This window comes from Thamnophis elegans, chromosome 3 (assembly GCF_009769535.1).
Source record: "Thamnophis elegans isolate rThaEle1 chromosome 3, rThaEle1.pri, whole genome shotgun sequence".
NCBI lineage: Eukaryota > Metazoa > Chordata > Lepidosauria > Squamata > Colubridae > Thamnophis > Thamnophis elegans.
Window position 1 is genome coordinate 83,533,194 of NC_045543.1, and position 27,365 is coordinate 83,560,558.

The window sequence follows — 27,365 nt, forward strand, 5'->3', positions numbered from 1 at the left end:
TTATGTTGAGTCATTACAGACAAATGGACTTTAATTAATAAACTTAGTTTATAGTGGCTTAGTATATATTATCTGAGGACAGGTAATGAGGCTTCCTATTCACTAGCTCTGTAAAACAGACTTTTCTGTTTTTCTGTTTAGTATCTAATATATTATTTCTAGTTTTTTTTAAAAAAATCCTGTTTTGTGGAAGCAGATTTCTTTTTATCTGATTGTCTACTGAGAAAGTTTGCCTCAAGAGATTTTAAATACTTTTTTGACATTATAATTTGGCTTCACTATTGCTGCACCATAGGGAAAAATGCGTAGTTTCTTTTTTTAATTCAGTAGCTATATTTCCCATTTATTTATTTATACCATTGCTAATCTCATATGTATGATATATGTAATGTATGTATGTCAGTTTTCCCTAGTCCTCTCCTGGTTTCATCTGATTCATGTGCAGTCTGTGCTTGCCTTCCTCCAACTTGTTCACTTACCCCATAAGGCTGAGAAATTAGACCAATGGAAAGTATGGAAAAATGCTTTGTGAATATGAAAGCAAAAGTGGTTGTGAATGAGCAAAATTCATATAAGGAGTTATAAATAGTATGAGAATAAAGTTATTGTATAATATGTAAAAAGACAAAAAGTAAGGTGCAGAGAGCAAGGAATGGTAAAGTTTTAAGAGACCAAAATGAAGTGGATCAGAAAAGAGGGGAATGAAAAATAAAAGTGATGAAATGATATGAGATGAAATTAGAAGGAGGAAATCCCGGAAGAAGTATTTTATATTTATAGTTTATAGGGAGATGATAGCAAAATGCCAAAAAGTAAAATTAAAGACACTATAACTGTTATGCCCAAGATAAATGTACAAAAACAAGTCGTAATTGCTGTGAGAATGTTGATAACAGTTAAAGCTCAGGAGTAGATTATATACCTGGAGAAATGTCCACATATGAATGCAATTTGTCTATGGAGTGACTGTGTCTATCTTGCTTAACATGATGTGAAAAACTGCATCTGGATTTAACAATTGGAAGAATTGTTATTGTTCCTTTATACAAAAGGAAAGCTAACAAAAATGAATGTAAGAACTACAGGGAGATTGTTAAGTATGCCTGAGAAGATGTTTGACAGAATTCTGATTGAAACTGTGGAAGAGGTCACACTGAGCAAAACTTTGGGAAGTACAGTGTGATTTTGTGCCAAGTAAAGTGCATAAACTAGGTTTTTGTTTTCAGGAAGTCATTGAAACAACATCATAATTTCTGTGGCTTACAATTTTTTACTGCTTTTCTTTCTTTTGTGTAGTATTGTTTACACCAAACGGAAAATAACATGATGTGTGTTTATGTGTCCATGTAGCAGCAGTATGGATATTTATGCATCTCTATCTTGTTCAAAAATATTATAGTTTGGACAAATCTTTTTCAGTACAAGAGTCCTCAACATAGAACCATTAATTTGGTGACTGCACAGAGTTGTAACTGCACAGATAAAAGTGGCTTACAAGTGGACCTCACACTTACATCAGTTGCAGCATCCCTTTTGTTACGTGATGAAATGGCTCAGTGGCTAAGACGCTGAACTTGTTGATTAGAAAGGTCGACAGTTCGAATCCCTAGTGCTGCGTAATGGAGTGAGCTCCCACTACTTGTCCCAGCTTCTGCCAACCTAGCAGTTCGAAAGCATGTAAAAATGCAAGTAGAAAATTAGGGACCACCTTTAGTGGGAAGGTAACAGCGTTCCATGTGCCTTTGGCATTTAGTCATGTCAGCCACATGACCACGGAGATGTCTTCGGATAACGCTGGCTCTTCAGCTTTGAAACAGAGATGAGCACCATCCCCCTAGAGTCGGGGATGACTAACACATATGTGCAAGGGAACCTTTACCTTTAAACCCACATGTATTTGATGGTTGCAATGTTCCGGGGTCATGTGATCACCATTTGTGACCTTCTCAGGCAGCTTCTGACAGAGTCAATGGGGGAAGCCAGATTTATTTAATAACCGAATGGTTTACTTAACAACTGCAGAAATTTACTTAACAATCCTGTCAAAAAGGTCATAAAATCAGGTGCAACTCATTTAATTACCACTTTGCTTAGCAATGGAAATTCTAGTCCCAATCATAGTCATAAGTTGAGGACTAGCATTCCTGTTCAGAATTTTATATTTTAATGAAGTCCATGTTTAAAACTTCTTGTTGCAGATTATTCCACTGTTGTTAAAAATCACTCTAAAATTAAGTTGTCTTGCATGAGATATTTCCCCATTCCTAGTATTTCTTCCTTCTCTGAGAGAAGCCTTCTGTAAATTTTCATTGATATCCTATCTTCATTTTTTTTTTGCTAAATAATTTTCTAAAGCTGAACTTTTGCTCTTTGCTATCTTGACTAAATATTAAAACGATCAGGTTGGAACTACTGATGTATAAAATCCCCCTGGTTTGAAGATAGAGGGGGCTGTTAGGTCTTCGAATAGATGGAAGATTTATCAATTTGTATAATGCCTTGAGATATAATTTACTTTAGACCAGAATTATAACTCTTTTAAACAAGTTCCCATGAACGTGACTGCAAGTCTTGCTGCAAGAATAAAATTAATTCCAATGGGATCTTATTTTATCATGTACATTCAGAAACCTAAGATGGGTTGAGAACATCACTTCAAAATATTATCTTTGTCTCTAGGAGTTTAACTAGTAACTTAAATCCCCTAATAAATTTTGAATTGTAACAATAAGATTTTGAAGGATACACTTAAGCCGAACATTGATTTGTTGGAAATATTGACAGTAATATTGACCATATGTTTTATATACTACATATGGTTCACATGTTACAGAGATTATGCTTTTATACATTTTAATTTTTTTAAAAACCCCACTGTACTCCAAAATTGCTTAAAAATAAAATCCATTACACTTGAATTCATAATCCCATCTATTTTTTCATGACCTAATGCTTTATGTCATGAAAATATGGTTCTATACATTTTCCAAATCTTGGAAACAATACTGAACAATTTGAATATCAGCCTATGAAAAAAACATGTATATATATTATCCATAGAACTCTTCATTGTTCATATTGAAATAATTATAGTTATCTCTGCCTTTCCAACCCATTTTTGAGCATTTACACCTCCCCTTTCCCAGAAATGTTTCCCCTAATTGTGGATTGCTCTAAAGCTTTTGGAACCATTATAAGATTATTTTAAACCAAGACTTTTATATAATAGGGAGCTGAAGAGCTAGATTTTTACCTGAAAGGAAGACTTCTTTAAATTCAAGATATCCTCCTTCCAAAAAGAATCTAAATTTTAAAAAGTCTCCATTGCCTTAGAATCTAAAAAAAAATTTCTTCTTCATTTTAAGTTATACTGATTTGGAGGAAAAATTCATTTTTATTTCAGGTAAATATAATAAATGAGATATATCATATAATTTCTTTCCTTACCAGTAGGTGGCAAGATCCCACAGAAACTTTCCCATCTGGACTACCTTGATAAGATTCTGTGACGAAGGCAATGGAGCCTAACAGTCAGTGCTCATCTTAATAAACACTTTGCTCTCAATACCCTTTCCTCTTTTAAAAATTTAGAAACCCCCCTCCCAGAGCTTTTGTTTGTGTGGATTATATTTATCAATATTTATCACATTAAAAATTAAAATATATGCATTTGTATAATACTTATGTATTGAAACAGGTAAAGATAACAATACTAAAACCACTAGATATTAAATAATTATTTATGAAATATTGTTCACTTTTGAACAAATAAAAATAATAATAATGGTGACATTGTTTTAGATCTTTGCAAATATCTCCAACATCTGGCAAATAATTTTGATTTTTTGACTCTAGATTATTTATTAGAAAATAAAAAAGGAATGATTTTGCTCTAACCATTGATGGAAAAGTGAAGGAGCTTGATGTGTTTTGTACTCAAGTTTTATTTGAAGATGACAAAACATGCAAGTGAGATGCACTGCTTGTGATTGGAGAATTGCAAGTAGTAAGGATAGTAGGTAGTCGGACTATATGCCTTAGAAAATAGAAACAAAGCAGGAGAACAGCTTATAAATTTTTAACAAACTAATGATTTCTTCATTGCTATCACATTCTTCAACATTCAAAACAGTACATTTATACGTACATGGACATAACCAGATAGAGCACACAGAAATACAAAATTAATATACAATTAACACAATGAATTGAAGAGGTAAATTATAACAGCAAAACTGTGGCGAGAGGCTAAATAGGTGTAGTGTCACCAGGCTAGGAACTATAAAACTGTGAATTCTATTCCCGTGGCTCCCACCTTAGGCATATGAGCTGGCTGAGTGACTTTGGGCCAATCATTCTCTCTCAGCCCTACCTACTCACAGGATTATAGTTGTGGGGAAAATACGAGGCAGAAGGAGTATCAAATATGTTCACTGTCTTGAGTTGTTTATAAAAGATAGTAAAGGCTGGATTAAAAAAAAAATCTAAAAAGTGGGAAGGAACAAATCGTGAACAAAGTCAACCAGCTATCAATACAATCTTGAGATATACCAACTGTTATCAAAGAAAACATCAGTGCTGCTTTGACGTCTTGAACTCATTGATAGTGAACCAGAGGAACTGTGAAATTAAATCAAAGGTATTTTTGAGGATGCATGTGAAATGAGATTACCCTCAATATAGAATAAAGCAAACTGGATGACAGAACAGACAGTGAATATTGCCCAGAAGAAAAGACAAGACAAAGGCAAGAAAGACGTGATTTCAAGAAAACACTTAACACGGAATTTCAAAAACCTGTTAGAAGAGACAAGAAATAGTAAAGACATTGAAAATACAGTCACATAAAAACAAGGAAAGTCATCCAAAAGGAGATTGCAACCTTGGATTGATAATATTAAGAGACATCAATGAATAGATAATAACAGAGTCAAAAAAGATCCAACAAAGAGGATTATGCTGAAATTCTGTACAATATCAATATCAATATCTAAGATACTTTAGAGAATATTCCCTACTTATTTTTTTACCAGGGAATACTTGGAAGAATGGATGAAAAATTTCATCCCTGTTTCTTTCCCTGTTTATAATAAGGAAAGGAGTCCTGTGGATTTTACTCTGCTAGTCATTGCCAAATATAGGGGGCGGAGCTCATCTCTGTTTCCATTCCTTTTTATAATATTCCCTCCCTGTTTATAGTACTACATCCCTGTTTATAATACTCATTGTAAATTATCTTTGGTCATTTATAGGGCATTATTTTGTTAAAAGAAAAATAGAAGAATTTTAGAATGATTCTAGTTGCGCAGAGGTCTAGATTTGAAGGGTAATAGTGATTTGGAATATACATTATGTAGCTTCTGTCACCTTAAATCAGATACATATTTTCCTAAGATTATATTTTATATTTTCCTAAGATACACACTCAGAATCACATTTTGCTCTTTCAACACAGATCCATATACAGCCATAATGCTGATAGGGAAAGCTATCTATAAAAAAAAATTCCAGATGAATGGAAGGCTTCGCCACAGATTTTGGATGGAGCATAAATATCCAGCAGTTTCAGGTGGATTCATTATGTACCCATCAACATCAGCTCCAGTGAGCTTGCTGTCCTCTGCAAAATATATCCTGATCTGAAAAATTAACTTAATGATTCTTATTATATAAATGACAACAGTAGGAAACAAATGTTAGCTGAACTTTGCTGTTCCCAAAAAGCTAAATGAAGTTGAATTTAGGTGTATCCTTGTATAGGAAACTCCTTGGAAATCCAAAGGCTTGAGTCAGAGAAGCTGAGAATAAATAATAGATAAAAGCAGTGACAAACTACTTCTGTATTGTTGTCAAGAGTACTACATGGATATGTTCATGTAGTCACTGGGAATTAAACCCAACTCAAGAAAATGTGTATTGTACTGATGCACAAAAACGCAACCTTGTTATAAGAGATGCACATAATCTGAAATTATGAAACGGAGCCATAAATATTTTTTGTCTTCAGATAGACAACCTGCTTTGATTTATAGGACTTTTCTTACCAGTGTGGCAGCAAAGATCACATTAGAATTTCCCATTTTTTAAAACCAAATTGTAGTTTCTCAAAATATTCACATGTGAAAAAAATGGTTAGATTTTTCATTTAGGGAAACAAATGAACTTTGTTTATGGATCATGATTATGGATCATGATTGAATTATTTCTAATTATTTAATTTAAGAATAATTTCTGATTTAAACAATAGTTTTCAACTGTTAATTGAAAAAAGAATTGCTAAAAATGTTGTACTTGGGTCTTACTAATTATACTGTACTGAAGAACGAGGGACTGTGGAAGCCTATTAGCTAAGAATCATCTGAGATCACTGCTTTGGCTGATTTTAGAAACTTGAGTAGGATTGAACCTAGTTAATACATGAAAAGTATAATGGCAAACCACCACTTTTGTATTTTTACTAGAATGATTCCATCAATAGTTCCATGGAGTCACCAGGATTTGAACTTGATTTATGAGGAGATTTTGCCTTTACTGTTGTGTACATCACCAAAGTACTAATAATAGCTGGCATTATGTCTAAGTTAACTATGCAAGCCTCTTCGGTAATGCCAAATGCTTTATGCAAAGTGGCCTCTGAATGAGGGTATACAAAAACAACTAATATCTTATGCAGCGTTTCTATATTTAGAGAAGTTCTTTCCTGTTGTCAAAGTCAAACCAATTAGTATGCAATCCCACTTTTCATTACTGGGGTGTATATAGTTTGCAGTGTTACTTCTAAGTAGATAATATGTTATTCACTTTGTGCAGTTGCAACCATGGAGATATTTTCTCTGTAATTCACCTTATTGTATTAAAATATACACACAATAAACCAAGTTCAAAAATATATTTAGCACTAGGATTTTAATGGATGTTCTGTTTAATTTTGCTCTTGAGACTTTGTCCAGTAATTCCAGTTATTGAAAGCTTTGAGGCTATAATAAATATCCAACTTGCATGCAGAGTTTTCTTCCAGTTTCGATAACTGCCAATCAAAGCTTTGTGATGACATGGTATGCCTCATTGAGTGAATTATAGCTTCCTTATTATAACATATCAATACCATATTCTTTAAAAAATCTGAGACCAATAAAAATGCTTATGGGAAAAATGATCTATGAAAGATAATTATAATCTATCCCTGTAATATAGGGAGAAAAAATATTTTCTATTTTATAGACATTAAGCGGTGCTTGAACATTTTAAAATATATTAGAATATTATGATTGCATTTTAAAAGCCCAATAAACTTACCTATGATTTTTCAAAACCACTGTTGGTTTTGAGCCGCGGTGGCACAGTGGTTAGAGTGCAGTACTGCAGGCTGCTTCTGCTGATCATAGGCTACCAGCAGTTGGCAGATCGAATATCACAAGGCTCAAGGTTGACTCAACCTTCCATCCTTCTGAAGTCAGGAAAATGAGGGCCCAGATTGTTGTAGGCAATATGCTAACTCTGTAAACCGCTTAGAGTGGACTGTAAGACACTATGAAGCGGTATATAAGTCTAAGTGCTATCGCTATTATGACAATATCAAGCTGGGAAAATCTGTCTAGAATGGATTTTTTAAAAATAGCTTGGGTTTAGGCATATTTTTTAAAGGACTGGTTGAATAAGAAACAAATACAAGCTTGGTTCTATCAGAATTCCTTTTTTGGTTGATAGTGGCTGCTGCGGCAAATGCAAACTCTTGTTATAGAAATCTGAACAGCAAAATGCCAGCCTCACCCTGGATACATAGCCCATCCATTTTGAATAATAGTTTTGCCCGTAGCTCTCAGTCCTCTGGTTTCCAAAATGTTAAGTGCAGCTAGTTATTAACTTGTGAGCTCTGCCCTGAATTTTGAGCATTCTCAATCTCTAGACTTTTTAGTGCAAATTGACTGGTATTTTGAATAGAAGCTTGTAGCTATTTAGAGGCAGGATAAAAGGGGGGTTCTTTCAGTTCAGATTTTATTTATTCATAACATTTCACAGAGAAAGGGCATTCACTATACTAAGAGGTCGACTTTTTTTTCAATTACATAGCTCTGCAAAACCATCCCCTTGCCTTCAAAAGCAACACTTCTGCTACTGTGCTTCTTTTGTTAGGAACATAGGTATTTAGGTAGACTTCTGTTAGACTTAACTGGCAAGTTTTTTGGGGGAAAGGGGGCTAGCAGAAAGTTAATTTATCTTTCAGTCATCCTTTTCCTTGGGGGTGCGAGGTGGGGGCTGATATGCTAAAGCATAGATAATCCTCTGCTGACTCTTTGTGGATTATTTTCCATCTCACAGGAACGTAGATATCTTCAGCAATCCGAAATTGCCTAGATCCACTTCATTTGCTAGCCATATTCTCATTCTCATTCTCTGACTCCAACATGACCTTTCCAGTACCTCTTTAGCAGATTTTTATTTCCTTTCCCCTCTCTTGAGAGCCGTATGTATGTGAAAACCTTATCTGTTTTCTCTCAGTTTCTTCCCATCCTTAAGTTTTCAGCTGCAAATATAATTGTGTATCTAGGAGATTATGTGACATAATGATTATGTGGTATTCTGTTCCATTCTGTTGCTTAAATGGTAACTAGCATTATCTTTGCCTTTACTTTCTGAAATCGATGAAAAGGACTTAAGATCTGCATAGATAGTTCAGATCTGCAGCAGCCCATTAGACTGTAATTGGAAATTTATTTGTACATATTCATTGTCAAATACATACAAGATTTACCTTATGAAGTAGGATTCCAAATGACAAATAAAGTAGCAGTATCAGAATATGATTTCATATATATTTTTTAAAAAAAAAGAAATAAACAGATTTTGAAAGAAGAAAATTCCAAAGGCTCAGATTATCATCTTCGTCATCATTCCAAAAGTATTACATTTAAGTTAGTTTCTTCTGGAAAAAAAAATACATTTCCAACTTTCATTATGTTCACAAGTTACTAGGCACCTATATTACAAAACAAATAACATATTTTCAAGTACATCTCACAAGGACGGAACATCCCTGTCTGAGGAACATAACAGTAGTCCACATGCTATTGCACAGTCCCCGAGAATTTCTATATAAGTTAGAATGGATAACAGTTATATAGGCATGTATTAATTTTCAATATTAGCAATGAGGAACAAAGCTTTTCAACTAGATGTTTTTATGTTTCATGTAAAATATTTTATATCTTTATATCCAACTGTCATTTGTATGTAGAAACATCAAACATCTGATGCTGTAAAGTCTATTGCTTCCTATATATGTACTGCATGCAGTACATTTCCTTGGGTGTATTTGGTGTTGTTGGAAGAAATATCCTTCTGGGTTCAGTTCTAAGTGGGGCAGTGGTAAGTTCCGGATCCTGTTGCAACTCGTACAGTGCAACGGGGTGCGGCATCTACCACATGAACGTGCACACAGGTGCGCAGCGCACGCATAATCCTTGCCTCCTGCAACGCTCCATGACGCTCCAGCTGCTCAGCGGAGCATCGAGCAGGGGCTGTACGCTCGGTGTGCAGAAAGGCTGAAGAGCCAAGGTGGTGCAGTGGTTAGGGTGCAGTACTGCAGGCCACTTTAGCTGACTGTGATCTGCAGTTCAGTGGTTCAAATCTCACCGGCTCAAGGTCGACTCAGCCTTCCATCCTTCCGAGGTGGGTGAAATGAGGACCCGGACTGTGGGGGCAAGTTGCTGACTCAATTTGCTAAAAAAATTGTAAACCGCTTAGAGAGGGCTGAAAGCCCTATGAAGCGGTATATAAGTCTAATAAATAAATAAATAAGAGCTCAAATACAGATAAGGAGAGCTGGCAGGCCGGTGGGCCCTCCAGAGCAACGTACTGGAATGGTACCCAGTGCTCCTGGCAGGCACCAGTAGGCCCGTACCAGGGTGTACCACCTGCAACCCACCACTGAAGTGGGAAGAAAGACACTGGAAACATGGTGGATGTTTGGAAAGATGGCTATCACCTTGGTGGGTGATGATGTAATGAAAGGGTTTTGAGCAATAACTCCTATAGCTCTGCCTGAAGGAGATGTTGTTATGTAGAATAGACTGGCCAAAGTCTTAATGGCCCATTGACAAGGGGGAAGGAACTGAGTTTCTGCCTCCCTTTTAGGGAAAAAAATTTCTACCCTATTAATATTTCTTAAAATATCTCATTTTCCTAGGAGAAGGGTGGGTGTCAACTTCCTACAGTGGCATCAGTATGTAGGACAGGTTACAAGAAATCAGTAGAATTTTTACACATGAACAAACTTTCATGTTGGATGAGTTCAGAAATAATTCCTTTTTTTTACACATTCTACATAATTAAAACAGCACCCTACTTTTTCTAGGTTGATGTCAGAGTGGCCAGGGAAAAACAAAATTAGGCTTGGAGTTGAAAATGACAAATCAGTATTTGTTGTGTGCTTTAAGTAAGCACAAAGCAAAAATAAATCCAGACCTATTCTAGATCTTGTGGAGACATTTGCTCCAAATATTGGGAAAAGGATAGGATTTTCAAGAATAATCTTTGGTGCCTATAGTCCCACCAGTGGCATAGTTGAATATTTAAAACTGTAATCTAAATGATAGACTATTCTGTAGTGATCACTGCCATTGCGAGGGATGGATTACTTTGGAGATGTCTTCACTTGAGAGGAATGGAGAATACCGTATATACTCGAGTATAAGCCGACCCGAATATAAGCCGAGGCACCTAATTTTACCCCAAAAAGCTGGAAAAGTTATTGACTCGAGTATAAGCCTAGGGTGGGAAATGCAGCAGCTACCGGTAAATTTCAAAAATAAAAATAGATACCAATAATGTTTTTGAATAAATAAATATTATTTATTTATAAATAAATAACTAGCTCTGTAAGTGGAAAAGAGGGTCAATAAAAACAATATGGTATCAACAATAACTTTAAATGTACAAAAACCTTAGCTCATTCAGCAACCAAGCTAAAACATAAGAGTTAAAATCCTTCAAAACTGGATTCCTCCTCATCATCTGTATGTCCAAACAGAGCTTCAGCATTAGCTAGTGTGAGGTTATCAGCATAGACATTGTCATCATCACTGAGTTCGCAGTCATCACCATCAGAGCTGTCGTTCTCATACAAAGCGCTGTCTTCACTGCCATCCATAGCATTACTAATGCCACATTTCTTGAAGGCGTGTCGCACCATGTCCTCCAGAATCTCTTCCCATGCATCACGAACCCACTTTGCTATCAATTCTATGTCGGGCTTCATCAGATTTCCACCTTTTGTCAGTCGGGCTTGACCAGATGACATCCATTCATGCCACATCTTTCTCACACGGTCTTTAAAAGGTTTATTTAAACACACATCTAGCGGTTGCAATACAGATGTAAGCCCACCTGGAATAACGGCCAAAGTAACTTGAGAAGATTTTGCCATTTTTTTTATGTCATCAGATGTGTGGGCTCTGAACATATCCCAAACTAGCAATGATAGTTTTTTCTTTAAGGCTGCTCCTGGTCGTACTTTCCAAATTTCTTCCAGCCATTTTTTTGTTCCGTCTTCATCCATCCAGCGTTTAATATGTGCGCGCACTGTAATTCGTGGTGGGAATTTGACCTTTTTAGGCAAGGTCTTTCTTTTAAAAATAATGACAGGCCGCAGCTTAGTTCCATTAGCCAAACATGACAGAACAACTGTGAAATGTTTTTTTTCATTTCCTGTGGTTCTGAGAAAAATAGTTTTGTCTCCCAAACTTGCCACAGTTCTGTTGCTTGGAAGATCAAAGGTCATAGGTGTTTCATCCATATTTCCAATATCTCCCAGGTCATAGTTATGGATCCTTCTTTGTTTTATGATGAATGAATGGAATGACATCACTTTTTCATCAAGGTCTTTTGGCAACTTCTGTGAAATCTTTGTTCTTTGCCGCAAACATAGGGAAAACCTATTCATGAAGCGGGTACACCATCCTGCTGACGCAACAAATTTTTCAATGCCTGGTGCTTTAAATTTGTCATCTTGTGCCATTTGAAGGGCACGTAAGCGAATTCCCATGCGTGTTACACAGTAACCATTTTGACGACACTCCATAACCCATTCATACAATTCAGTCTCTAGAGCCCCATATGAAGTTGTTAAACCACGTTGAGCTTTTTTTGACTTTGGAATCTTTTCCAAGTCAGCTTTCTTTTTCCGCCATTCCCTCACTTGTTTTTCATCAACACAAAATTCCCTACTTGCAATACTGTTATTGCTTTCTTCTGCTCTTGACACAACCTTAAGTTTGAAACCAGCTTCGAATGACCTGCGTTTTTGTTTTGGTCGAGGATTACCGGTAGAAGTACTGGGATCCATTTCTAACAGGATAAAAAAAAAAAAAAGACTTGTTCGGGTACCGTATCTTTTGAGGCCTAATGCAGGCTGATATTATAGAAAGTGATGACATGACTGTTTGCATAGAGCAGCCTGATTGGAACCCCCAAGGAATTTGTCTTAGGTGTACATAAATAAAATAAAATAAAATACATTCATCAAGAATCATAAGCTACAACACAGTGATAGTCTCTCTCTCTCTCTCTCTCTCTCTCTCACACACACACACACACACACACACACACAAATACACACACACTCCTCCTCTGGATTCAATGGGGTTTAGGAAATCTCCCACCCTCATACACTCCTTCTTTCTTTCTCTCTTCCCTCCTCTGGATTCAATGGGATTTTTAGAAAATCCCCACTCCTGTACACAGACTTCTTCTTTCTTTCTTTCTTCCCTCCTCTGGATTCAATGGGGTTTTTAGAAAATCCACACTCCTGTGCACACACTCCCTCTTTCTTTCTCTCTTCCCTCCTCTGGATTCAATGGGATTTTTAGAAAATCCACACTCCTGTGCACACACTTCTTCTTTCTTTCTTTCTTCCCTCCTCTGGATTCAATGGGGTTTTTAGAAAATCCACACTCCTGTGCACACACTCCCTCTTTCTTTCTCTCTTCCCTCCTCTGGATTCAATGGGATTTTTAGAAAATCCACACTCCTGTGCACACACTTCCTCTTTCTTTCTTTCTTTCTTTCTTCCCTCCTCTGGATTCAATGGGGTTTAGGAAATCTCCCACCCTCATACACTCCTTCTTTCTTTCTCTCTTCCCTCCTCTGGATTCAATGGGGTTTTTAGAAAATCCACACTCCTGTGCACACACTCCCTCTTTCTCTCTCTCTCCCCTCCTCTGGATTCAATGGGATTTTTAGAAAATCCCCACTCCTGTGCACACACTTCTTCTTTCTTTCTTTCTTTCTTCCCTCCTCTGGATTCAATGGGATTTTTAGAAAATCCACACTCCTGTGCACACACTCCCTCTTTCTTTCTCTCTTCTTTATAGCTAAATTTGATACCATTAAAAATTAAATAGGATTAAAATCTGTGGTTTATAATTTACCAGTTGTGTCCACCCCACTCCTTTCACCAGCGTTAGCCCGCTGCACCAAGGGGGGCACGTAAGAGGAAGGGGAAAATACAAGAGTGCACGCAGCAACCTCGACGTCTAAGTGGGCAAGTTCACAGCATGCGCGCCCGCACGTCTGAGACAGGGCATAAAAAGGGGGAAAAAGGCTGATTGGACCCAGCTCTGTTTGGGGCGCAGGCGTGGCGCGGCAGCAGTTTTTCAGGCTGCTCCCAGATGGGAAGGGAGGGGGATTGTAAACCCCTTCTACACCCTGGCTCCTCCTCTTCCAGAGTTCAGGCTCTCTTTCTTTCTTTCTTTTTTTCTTTCTTTGAAAGAGAAGCCCAAATTAGCCAAAGGGGGGAAAGCGAACGAGTAAGGGACCCCAGGAAACTAGACTCGCTTGGCTGGACTACGTACGCTCCTTGGCTTAGTTGCTTTCCGCGCGCCTGTTAATATATTCATGGAAACAAACCGCGGCAGTTTTCCCCAAGGGCAATGCCGAAGAGCAGAGCCCGGAGAGAAACCAAGGAAGTCACGGAGGGCATTTGCCACTTTCTCTAGAAGGTGATACGAGCTTCCCTTTCGAATGGGAAGGGACGGGGGGTTGGCTGGGCTCTTCCCAGCAGGAAAGGGGGTTGTTTGAAACATTGGGACCAGGGGAGGGGTTGGTTTTGTTTTGTTCTGAAAGGAAATCTCAACCTGTTACAATCGTCCTTTTCTTAAAAAGCAGGCAGCGCTCCTTGGCCGCAGGGCTTCACAGGGACCTTTCCCCCTCCCACTGCTTCGCTCGCTCGCTCGCTTTCCCCCCTTTGGCTAATTTGGGCTTCTCTTTCAAAGAAAGAAAGAAAGAGAGCCTGAACTCTGGAGGAAAGAAAAGGAGCCAGGGTGTGGAAGGGGTTTACAATCCCCCTCCCTTCCCATCTGGGAGCAGCCTGAAAAAACTGCTGGGAGGTATGTGGTTCCTAGGTCAGCAGCCCCAAGGAAAGGAGAGGCTGAGCCACGGGAACGAAAAGAAAAAGGGAGGGGGAAAAAACCGCCCTCTTCCCCTTCCAGGTTTTCTTAAAAAGCAGGCAGCGCTCCTTGGCCGCAGGGCTTCACAGGGACCTTTCCCCCTCCCACTGCTTCGCTCGCTCGCTTTCCCCCCTTTGGCTAATTTGGGCTTCTCTTTCAAAGAAAGAAAGAAAGAAAGAGAGCCTGAACTCTGGAAGAAAAGGAGCCAGGGTGTGGAAGGGGTTTACAATCCCCCTCCCTTCCCATCTGGGAGCAGCCTGAAAAAACTGCTGGGAGGTATGCGGTTCCTAGGTCAGCGGCCCCAAGGAAAGGAGAAGCTGAGCCACGGGAACGAAAAGAAAAAGGGAGGGGGAAAAAACCCGCCCTCTTCCCCTTCCAGGTTTTCTTAAAAAGCAGGCAGCGCTCCTTGGCCGCAGGGCTTCACAGGGACCTTTCCCCCTCCCACTGCTTCGCTCGCTCGCTCGCTTTCCCCCCTTTGGCTAATTTGGGCTTCTCTTTCAAAGAAAGAAAGAAAGAGAGCCTGAACTCTGGAAGAGGAGGAGCCAGGGTGTGGAAGGGGTTTACAATCCCCCTCCCTTCCCATCTGGGAGCAGCCTGAAAAAACTGCTGGGAGGTATGCGGTTCCTAGGTCAGCGGCGCGTGGGATCAAACTAGGAAGAAACTGGAGGTGGGGGGGAGCAGTTCGAGAGACTATGGAGAATATGGACTTCAGAGGCGGACCAGAAAGAGGTCCCGACAAAGATCTGAGGCTGAATTCGGCAGTGTTTATGGATCAGGGTCAGCCCCACCAGCTGGCGACAGGAGAGCAGAGAGGAGCGGACGGAGCAGAAGCAGCCCCAGGGCTCCACTGCCACTCCCCGCATTTTCTGGACGGGGATCCCTTGGAGAGGGGATTCCTTCCTGCGAGACCCCGTCCAGAAAATGCAGCGGAGCCCTGGGGCTGCTTCTCCTGCGTCCGCTGGACTGTGGGGCTTGGAAGGGGGCGGGAAGAGCGGCGGGACTGGCGGTGGCCGGCGGTGGCAGGCTGGTTCGCCTCCTCCTCCTCCAACAGGCAACAGCACTGCCGGATCCAGTTGTAGACTCGAGTATAAGCTGAGGCGGCTTTTTTCAGCCCAAAAAGTGGGCTGAAAAACTCGGCTTATACTCGAGTATATACGGTAATCCAGTAAGTCACATGATCTATATCTCCTTGACACATTTTGATAAACATATTTAACTGAATGCAATCGGGAAGAAATGGGGATTTTGCAGTAACCTTCCCCTGGAGTGGGGTGGGAATGGAGATTTTACAGTATCCTTCCTCTACCATGCCCGCCATGCCACGCCTGCCAAGCCACACCCACCAAGCCATGCCCACAGAACCGGTAGTAAACATGTTTGAATCCCATTACTGTTGCTACTACATGAAACTAGAATGAAGTCCTTTTACTTTGTGAGGTTGTCTTAACAAATGAATTGGTACTCTGTTTATTTTAAAGTTCCGTTTTGATGCACCAAAATATTGCTGTTAATTTCTGAGATCTGACAAACATATACCATACTATATATGTTCAGGTTTAAAAATATTTCTGTCTTACTCTCTAGGCATGCCTTCAGTCAAGTTGAATACACAAAATCTCACAGTTGTTGAAGGCAAAACTATCACTTTATATTGTGAAGCCACAGGAAGTCCATCACCAACGATAGCTTGGGTTTTCAATAATATTGTTTCAAAACATGAGGTAAGATTTTGATATTAAAATATGTATATTAGTCATGGCAAAACTCACGTTTTGAATAGGCATTAATTTATCTTGGGTGGTCCTCATTTCTGCTGAAGCTCATTTTATCAAGGACATTTGGGTTCAGATCAGGGGTGGGTTCCTGCCAGTTCTAACCTCTTCGATAGAAGAGGTTCCACAAATCTACCGTGCCGTTTAGAACTGGCTCCCTCCCCCCGCCTGTCTGCACCACGCTTGCCCCGCCCGCTCCTCAATGATTGGCTGGCTCACCAGTCTCCCCGCCCTCCTCTAAGAGTCCTATCTAAACCTTAAAGTCTTAAAGCTTAAAGCATTTGAACACCCCTGGGTTTTTTTTCTAAAGGGTGAGGGGTACAAGGGTCTTGTAACTTGACAGCTTTAAGACTTGCACACTTCAATGTCAGAGTTCCTGAGCCAACATGACTGGAGGAGGAATTCTGGGAGTTGAAGTCTACAAATCTTAAAGCTGTCAAATTTGAACACCCCAGGGGTTTTTTTCTGAAGGGTTAGTGGTGCAAGGGTCTTGTAACTTGACAGCTTTAAGACTTGCGTGCTTCAAATGCCAGAGTTTCTGAGCCAACATTTTGGTTGCTAAGCAAGAGCATTGTTAAGTGAGTTTTACCATATTTTACAATTTGGCCACGCCCACCCAGTCACATGACTGCCAAATCACTCTCACTCGGTTACATGGCCGGCAAACCACTCCCACCCAGTCACATGGCCGGCAAACCACTGCCACAACGCAGGCCACACCTACAGAAGAGGTTCTAAAAATTTTTGAAACCCACCACTGGTCCAGATATAACTTTTTCAAAAGAGAATGCATAACTACCTGCTTCAGAATGGATGGCATTATACCTTTCCTTGGGGAAATTTTAATTTTCTCCTGAAATCATCTAGATATCTTGCTTTGCTTCTTAAGGAGCCAGGAAGGGCATAAACAAGCTAGATAATGGGGAAAGTCAAATTACCCAAACCCTTTTTTACTCCCTTGGGCTCTACAAACCTATAGTATCATACCGTGTTTACCACAATGAATGCTGTCCAATTGCCATCCAAGGGGAACTGGGCATAATAGATTATCTGCAAAGAGGTCCTCAAAACAAGCAGTGTGTATATGGTGCTTGTTCCATATTAGTAGTGAATAAGGTTTTTGAAAGTGTTCTTATGTAAACTAGTTAAGTACATTTGTTGGCATTGATAGTATGCATAAAATCATACGCATTTAATGGAAATTCTCTAAGCCTGTGTATGTCTTTGTATTCCTTCTAGAGCGACACAAATAAGAACCCCGCTTCTTTTACTATAAAGAATGTCTCATCAAGTGACAGTGGCATACAGATTTACTGTATAGCAGAAAATACTGTGGGTGAAGACCAAGCTTCTGTCGACCTCACCGTGTTCTGTATGTAAATAACTTTAGACAATATTTTCATGTAGAAAATCGTTGCCTAATGAAAAAAAAAGGGAATTAACATTTTGGAATTTATGCCCGAAATTTTCCAGAGAGAGAGATCATTTATAAAATAAATATTTGCAAGAAATTAGTTAAGTTGAATAGAATAGAGCTGGACGGGCCTTGGAGATCTTCTAGTCTAGCCCCTTGCGCAAGCAGGAGAATCTATACTAGTGATGGCTAACCTTTTTGTCGAGGTGTGCCAAAAGCAGGGGGGGTGGGGGGGTCACACACGTGTATGCCCACACCCATAATGCAATGCCTTCCCCCCATACATGTGCACATACACACCGCACATGCACGCAGGTCTCACTGAAGTCTCCGGAATTCCAGTTTGCTCGTTGGGCTGTTTTTCGCTCTCTTCTTCCCTGAAGCCTCCTGAAGCCTCCAGACAGAGAAAAACGGCCCAACAGGCAACAAAGAAGTTAGTTCCTGAACTTCGGGTGGGCCCCATTGGGCCATTTTTCACCCTACCTAGGCTTCAGGGAAGCCTCCTGAAGCCTGGGGAGGGTGAAAGATGGCCCAACACGCAAACTAAACGTTTGAGAAGAAACTTCAGTAGTCAACAGAGGTGGTATGGGTCCTTGTCTAGCAACTCTTCTTCTAGCTAACTTTTTAATTATACGCAATCAAGATTACTTTCTGTAAGCCGCCCGGAGTCCTTTGGGATTGGGCGGCCTATAAATAAAATTAAACTTGAAACTTGAACTTTCAAATTTCATTCCTTCTATCTTTCTGCTTGTGTCTTAGCTTTATTTGAACAAGCTGACTGATTGTCAAAGAAGAGAATACATAAAAGACTCAGGTTATTTTTCTCATTGTTCTTATTATAGTTGCACCAAATATCACATTTCTTGAAATACCATATTCGGACCATCACTGGTGCATTCCATTCAGTGTGAGGGGAAATCCACAACCAGTCTTGACATGGCTGCACGATGGGGCTAAACTGAATGAATCAGAATATATCTGGACCAAAATACATGTTACTAATCGGACAGAATATCATGGCTGCCTTCAGCTGGACAATCCTACTCATGTCAACAATGGCAATTATACTTTGGTGGCACAGAATCAATATGGAAAAGATGAAGCCAACATCTCTGCTTATTTTATGGAAGATCCTGGAGGTAGTAAGTAATAATATAATTAAAACATTGTTGAAGCTTTAAGTAGATTTTTTAAAATATATGCAGTATATAATGGTAGTATTAGGTGATGACATCACTAAAAAGCAAGCATTCATCTATTTACTTGCAAAAGTAAAGTTAATTTTAGTCCCATACTATTAAGCTAAAAGGTCAGATGATTAAAATGCTAAAAAACAAAGATATGCAAATATAATATAATGTTCCTCTGAGTGAAAAGCCTTAACTTTCCATGATGACTTAAAGCAGTGGTCCCCAACCTTGGAAACTTTAAGACTTGTGGACGTCAACTCCCAGAGTTCCTCAGCCAGCAAAGCAAAATTCTGGGAGTTGAAGTCCACAGGTCTTAAAGTTGCCAAGGTTGGAGACCACTGGCTCAAAGTATTTCTGCTTAAGATCTTTAGCCAATAATAGAATACTCTTATATGGTTAAATGCATAATAACAATAATATTTTCTTGTTTTCAATATTGCAGTACAAGATTAAAAGTACATTACTGCCACTAAAGGGAGCATTTTCCATCCATTTGCTTGCTTAACTTTTACTTTCTTTTTTTCATCAGTCACCAGGGTCTGCTTTTAGTCACTGATTAGATCAGATGGATTTAGCATAATTTCCTCAACATGAAATTACTGTTTTCCTTTGAATAAAAACAATTAAGTCTTCTTTTCAGATATACTTAAAGCTAATTGCATTTCTTATATTTATCTGTGATTTTAATTAAATGTGATTTAAGTCATATCATCTTTCTTTTTTATCACTACTGCTAGCAAAATTATTAATCATAGGCAACTCTTAAGAATGCTGGGATTTTTTTGTTTCTTCTGTGAATAGATCACATAATCATAGTGGTGGAATGGTTTATAAATTTGCAGTACTATGGGGATGCTTTAAAAAAAAGGTAGATTAATTGACTAGAGGTTGCCTCGCTATGTGTTGTAATACATTTGGAGAAAACCAGCTTGGGGAAGGCTGGATAAGATTTTTTTTTCTTCCCCTCAAGAAAAAAAATGGCAGTACATAAAGAGAAAAGAAATAAAAGTGGATTGAATGAGGACAGGAGATTTCTCTTATTCTCTTTATCTTGCAACTTATAAGAGTATAAGGATAGAATAGTGCTTTATGCCTAATGCCAAGTGAAGAACACTAACCTAAATGATGCATATAATTTATTAATGACTTTATTACTCAACTTAATATATCTTTAACTTTAACAAAACCTCCTTGACTTCTGAACTTAGAACAGTTCATGCATGGAATGTAATTATCCCTAATAAGAAACAACAATAGATTATTTCAAATTTTGTAAAGGCATGTTCTCTGTTCCCCATATTGTATTTTTCAAGCATAATAATAAATACTGTGACCTGGATCTTGTACAGAGAATGATGGCATCTTGGGATAGTTTTCAAATATTTGATATCCTAGAAATGTGCTTGTGCAAATAGTTTGGGATTCAGATAGTTTGGGATTCAGAACAGAACAGAAAAATAGAGTTGGAAGTGACCTTGGAGGTCTTCTAGTCCAACTCTCTGATCAAGCAGGAGACCCTATATCATTTCATACAAATGGTTGTCCAACCTCTTCTTAAAAACTTCCAATGTTGAGCACTCTCCAATTTATGGAGGTTACTTATTGTTCTTTATAGTATAAGTAAATATCAGCTACTTATGATCTGCCTTAAAGCTGTTCCCGCAGTATTCTACATGGGATGCTCTAAATCATATTTCTTCTTCCAATCTAAGGTATCTTCATTGCCCTACAAAGCAGCCCTATGAGACTTCCTGTGCTGCACAGTTGTGCTTAAAATGGGGGAGAGAGCCCTGAAAGGGGTAGATAAACTTGTACCCAGTGGCCTCACTCCTGCAGGAATATGTTTCAACGTGATAAACATGCCACTCTTTTAGGCTCTGACCTAATTTTAGCATGCCAGAAACTAAAATTCATTTTTTTTGTTATGTAGTTGGATTATCATCCTTTGGAAAGGATATTAGAATAAACAGTATTTGTCCATCTTTTCCCATTATGTAAATAAAGATAAATGTGAAAAGATAAAATCTGCTGTGATTACATTCAAAGTTTTTGTTGCTATTTAAGATGAATACAAATCATTCTTGGAATCTTAGCATGGCTATTGTTTCTTTGCATTGTCATTGTGAATTGTACATTCTGCACAATGAAACATGACAAGTAGACCCACACCCTGGTATTATATTCATTTCCATGCCTACGTGCTAGCATTAAATGTTACTGGATGTTTAATGAGCAGGAATATGCTCCTTGAGATTAGAATTGATTTTATGTCATCATAGAACTGACAAATACTTGAATAACAGTGGGATCTTATGCTTGTATACTCATAGGTCAGTTTCACTGAGTTTAGTGAGGCATATTCTCACTGAATCTTTAAAAGTCTGTACAAAATTGCAGATTTGGAGGGTATAAGGTACATCTATCTACTTTTTAAGTGTAATTATCACAATCAAACTCAGAAGATCAGTTTCATCTCAAAGATGAAAATATATAATGTATTCTAAGATTCTGTACTGACAGAGACAGGTAGTTAATTATTCTAATGTCTGCTATGTAAATATTTTAATAGGTATGCATAAAATCTAGTAACTATGTTCTGTCTATTGATGCATGTTACTATGACTAAGAAAATGGTTAGAACTATGCAGATATAAAATAATTCTATTAAACAAATAAGAGCCTTTTATTGTCAATAGTTTATGGAATGCAGTAAACAATCTACAACCAGCTATTTTATTGTTAGTCCCTGACCAAGAGGAAAAGTGTACAATTAACCCTAAACAGAGTAGTGCAACATAGGAAGGGAATTCATTCTATCCTTCTCCGTTGCTTGGGAGGGTTAAGTGGGGAAAGAAAATAATTTCTAATTTCCCATAGTATTCCAGAACTTTCATATGCAAGGTTTTTTTCAAGAAAGTATTGGCTTCATTGTACTTTTTAATTATATTTCAAGCCATTTTTAGAATGTTCTAAGGTTGCACCCGTTTTTCATACAAAACTATCACATTGATGTTAGAGAATAATAATACGTTTCAAATATAATTACATGTAATTTTTATTACTAATATTTAAACCAGTTAGTCTTAGAGACAAGTTCATTATCCAGATAATTTGTTAATATAAAATATGTACATAAAACTGTACAGAAGATATATTTTTTGGTCTAGGCACAAAATTCTGGCTTCTGTTCTTCTTCAGAGTAGGTAGTAATATTTTTTTCATTATTATGATTATTGAAATTGTTCCAAAAGTTTCTAGATAAGTAATAGAGGATTAGAATACCAATTTACTTTTAAAATAGGAGACGAAAAATGGTTTTTTAAACAAATGAAAAAAGTCAAACACTTGTTATATTCTTATTTTTTAAAATATGCCTTCTGTTGGCAAGTTCAGATAATTTTTGTGATAACTACAATTAACAATAAAATCACAATTTTTAAAATTTGGAGTAACTCAAAAAGAGAAACGAAAAGATCATCTGGGTCTGGATTCCTCACTGGGATGTATTTATTGTTGCTTTTGGGAATCTTCCCCAGCTTATGTTGGAGAACTACTAAACAGTATATAGGTCAGTTAAGTGACAGAAATCTTCTAATGGCATTGGTATGCCCTGACCGTTATGCAGTGATTCTTCTATGTGAAAAAGTGCTACCATAAGGCTTCACTAGCACCAAAGAACTGAGTTCTCAAATTTCTGCCAAGTCTGCCAAGACCAGTGGCCCCCAATCTTTTAGGCCCCAGGGACTGGTTCCGTAGAGAGGTTTTTCTGAGAACCAGAGTGGGCATGGTTTCACATGATGCCTGCATCCTGTGGATAGAGCTTTGCTTGATTGCATGGCCCAATTTCTGTCATGCCATGGCCTAGTGCCGGTCCATGGTTGGGGACCCCTAGTCTAGATTCCTTCCTTTCCCAAGGAAGTCAAGACAAAAATAGTCATCAGAAGAAGTCAGTATGAATAAACTAAAGTCTTCCTTTCAGTACCTCCCTTTTTTTCTGGAAAAGCTTCTAGGGCCTTTCCCTTTGAACTTCAAGACCAGGTGGTACAGGTCTTTAGGTAGGCACTTTAGTGTCTCATGAGTAAGCTCACAGAGCTCTTCCTCCACAGAGCAATACCTGGAATGCTGGTTTCCAACCCCAGATGAGACAGAACTTACAGGTAGGCAACCCAGAGTCTCATAAGCAACCTCGTGTGAGAATTCCTCATAGGCACATAACATATATTATGCTATGCATTTATTTTCTCCAGTGACTAGTAAAATGATCAAGAAATAATTAACATAGTACAAATAATAAGTAAGCTACCTGCATAAGTTGAAACAGGTGCAAAGCAGGGGTGTATGCAAAGCAAGAGGTTGTGTTCTCAGCTCAGAAAAATACAGTCCCACTCAAAACATATGATTGTGTTCTGACAAACAGAAATTGAACTATCTCAAATGTTTTGTCATCTGAACAATCTGAACTTGAAGTAACCCTTTACTCCCTTGTTTAGTATCCTAGGTGGCGTAGCAGTCTGCGTTGACCGTTATGTACAACGTGGTGTGCAGAAAAAATGATTTTTAATCTTTTCTTCAACATTATAACAATTTCCAAAACAAATTATGTAAGCAACAATTGTTTCAATGCTTTCTGTAGCCAGTGCTTGCACAACAGCCACAGAACTGATCTCAGCCAAAGGGTGACACCAGTAGATGAATTTCAGCACAACCCCTTTATCATGTCACAACAGCAAAATATATGCTTTTTTCCCCTTACATAATATTTCTGTAAAGCTCTCCATATAACTAAAGCAATGTAGTGCTTGTATTTGACAGTGTGAAAACTGAAAAACAGAACAATATTATCTGTACAACATATACATCATGCACATTTCTACACTTGGCAGTGTGCCTAAAAAAGGAAACAAAACATATGACACATTGGGCAGCTACATAACTTAAAACTCAATTTCAGTTTCTTCACAGCAAAGAATGTAAAACAATAGGAAATTTAACTATCAGGAAATGAGAAGTCTTTTTTCTATGTGCAGTTGGTTGGCCTTTCCAAATGTCCTCAGCTGAACAGCACATAAAATTAGAGGTGGTACACTCTATGTAAATTCAGTGAGTTAGTGATGGGGCCTAGCCACGTCATCAGTGCCAATTAATGAATGTTGTGATAAACTGTAAGTGCCTGGCAGTCTGGAGGGTGAGGGTAGGGTTTGATATTTAATCACCCTCAATTGGCTATTTAGGAAGTCCAATAGCCAATATGTACATGTACCAGGAAAATGGTATGCACTGTGTACCAATAAGTTGCAATAATTGAATTGAATTCTCCTCAAATAAAGAACCACTTCTGAGTTGGGAGCATATTTGAGGGAATGGAGGGAACTAAATGTAGAAGCATAATTAAAGGTAAATGAAAAACACAAGAGGGATAGGAATCCCTTTCCCACCTTCTTTCTTCTTAACCTCTTGATTCACTAATTAATTAACCTACACAGTATGATTAACTTTGGAGCATACGGTGGGAGGGCAATTGTCTAGGCAAGCAACAGTACATTCATCTATGAATTTCAGTCTCAAAATCTGACTATAGTCTTTACTTCTCTCTCCATTCCAGGAGCAACATTCCAAAGTGGCTTCAAATCTTTTGAGCATGTGACTTTCACTCTATCTTATCCTCTCCTTAAGTAGTTGTGCCTATTATTTTATTATCTATGCACTTTCCAAGATTTCTATGTTTTTAAGGAAATTAAAAACAAAAACAAGTGTGGTATGTTGGAACACTCAAAAATTGAAACAAACACCCCACTTTGTTCCAAGCTCAGAACATAGCACTAGAATATGGTGGTTTTTTTCCAGAACTTGGAATGTTCCAAGCTAGGATACCTTTCTAATGCAAACACATGTTACATGCTTGGGTTTATTTGTTCATCAGATAATTGGGAGTGGGGTGTGAAGACAGGCTTCCCAAATTAGGCTAATCTTGTGACAGTAACATTATAGAAGAAAAATGTCTTTGTTGATCTTCAGTAAAAAGTGATTTTTTTTCTTGACGCAGATGTTGATTTTATGGACTGAAAATATTTTATTTTCAAGCTTAAATTTGCACAGCAGATTTCAAATGAATGACCATTTTTTTTAAAGTATAATGTACGAAACATGTTTAGTATCACAACCTTCCCTAACATGGTATCTTCCTAAATATATTTTACTATAGTTGTCAGTTTTTATTAATTGTGAATTATGGAAATTGTATTACAACATACTTGGAAGGCACTAAGTAAGGGAAGCTGCATTAAGGAATGGTGTAGAACTATTCAGACTGTTGTATTATTTTCTTTCTTTCAGAAAAATATTGTTTTATACTTATAGATTCTCCGATAGAAATGATCCCAATTAAAATCTGAATTCTAATTTTATGAAAATTGTTGAATTAGTATATTATCAAAGTGAAATCCATTTGTGGAGTAAATCTGTGGAGTAAATATTGTCTCCCTACTACAGTCCTCCTTCATGCTCTTACTCCCATCATGGAGTATAGAGTGTCATTCCAGATCTGAGTTCAGGCAAGGCCTGCAGTAGGGAGAAATAATTAGGAATACTTTGCTATGTGTAAAAGGGATCACTTTTGGTTTGGGATTTTGCTTCCATGGCCAGGAAAATTTAGAATTAATAATTTGCTTCTGGCAATGGTAAACTCAGTTCTGCGTTAAATATAAAGTAGTTTGTATGCCTAAATGTGATGCCATTACACAAGTTGTTTCTGTTAACTATGCTGCTATGATATATTTCTTTTTCTTTCTGTTCTGTAGGTAGTCCGTTCTATGATCATCCTGGTTACATTGGTATATTTTCATTTTCTATTTTATATATATCTCTCTCTATATATAAATATGTACATGACATGTAATAATTAAATGTTTGAAAGACAAGATAGATGTTATACTCTGATGTGATTTGCATGCTGTTTAAATATCACTAGAAATATTTATGTTAGCATGATTCAGCCACGGTTAACATTTTTAGTATCATTAATTTGAACTTTGGAGATGTTGACATATACTTAATCCTTTTATTAAAAATGATGGTGCTATCTTACTGATTTCTCTAAATCAGAATAGTTTTTGCAAATGAAGGTGGATATGCACGTCCCAGGATAATGTTGCAAGATCCAATCTGGGTTGGTCACCTGGACTACAGTTTTTTTGTCTTCCAGCACAAGTCTGAAATCTTGGAAGACAAAACCTCTAGTCCCGGTGGCCGACCCAGATTGGATCTTGAAAAATAATTTTCTTCATTATATTCATTTAAAATGTCATGACATCACCAGTGGTTCACCTCGAAATGCTTTGGCAAAGATATAATTATGCAGTAATAATAAATTCATTGTGATACAATATTAAAAAAAATCCCCATTCCAGTTTCTTAGTGTTCATAGAGAGGTCATTGTAATTTTTATTTTTTATATATATTTTGATCAATCTTGACAACAAATCTTGTTTTATTTTTGAGATCTTAATGCCCCTCAACCCAAAGAAAAAACATACTGAATTAGCATGAGAGAATCCATTTTTAAAAATTATTATTATTTTTTATTATGCAATTTCTGAGATAATCCATTTTTTATTTGTTGATATTAATTTCAGTGCACAATATGGAACAAAAGTTGTACGACGTATAGTGAGCTATCCAGTGTTATTAATAAATAACAAATTAATATATTTCTCAGAGCACTGTTTAAATTTCAAGGTGCTTTGAATTTTCAGTTTTTTATACAAATTTTGTCTGGAAACTTTATCATCATTTCCTTTTATATGAAGAAAGTTAAGGCTTCAATCCTATACATATTTATCTGTAAGTAGGGTTTTTTAAAGAAAAACTTTGCTTACTGAGAAATGGCACAACTATCTAAACTAGTGGAATTATTTTAAAGAATACTAAATAGTTCTCAATTAGTTTTGGAATCCATACTTTTATTTCATAATAAAATTGGACTGTTTCATAAGATCAATAAACTATTTTTTTCTTTCACATGCCTTTATATTATTATAATTATTAAGAAAAAAATAATACAGCGTAATTACAATCTAACAATTTTTCTACTAACTGAAGGAAAAACTCATCTTAATTGATTTGCATTGACTGAAGACTGAAATCCGATATCTGCTCAAGCTTCTCATTTAAGGACTAATAATACTGTATGTAGGACTCACATACTAATTAAAACTGCAGTGATATTATTAGGCACATATTTAAAGTTCTATCTTTTTGTATAATTGCATTCATCCTTTTGAAAGTCCATCTTAAACAATGTTTCTATACTCTCTTATGTGCTGCCAAAGTAGGAGAATTGCTTTATCCTGATAAATAAATACATATTTTTAATTGTGAATTAGTCAGCCTAAAAGTTAAAGGAATATGGCTTTATTCCATATCATTAAAATTGTATTTATTGAATTATAAGTGATTCACAAAAAGATTCAAAATTTATAAAACAAAAGGAATAAACAACAAAACTACTATAATATAGACCTCTTTCTTTCAGGACTTCAGCCATCCA

At 37.4% G+C, this 27,365-nt stretch overlaps 1 protein-coding gene across 1 annotated transcript in view; it reads left to right on the forward strand.

Moving 5' to 3' along the window:
- NTRK2 (neurotrophic receptor tyrosine kinase 2) overlaps positions 1–27,365 on the forward strand; it is a 207,050-nt gene that overhangs the window by 34,471 nt on the left and 145,214 nt on the right. The window contains exons 7-10 of the mRNA XM_032214692.1: positions 16,029–16,165; positions 17,456–17,588; positions 18,473–18,776; positions 25,622–25,650. Of these exons, the coding sequence (XP_032070583.1) occupies positions 16,029–16,165; positions 17,456–17,588; positions 18,473–18,776; positions 25,622–25,650 (603 nt within the window). The remainder of the gene's footprint in view (positions 1–16,028; positions 16,166–17,455; positions 17,589–18,472; positions 18,777–25,621; positions 25,651–27,365) is intronic.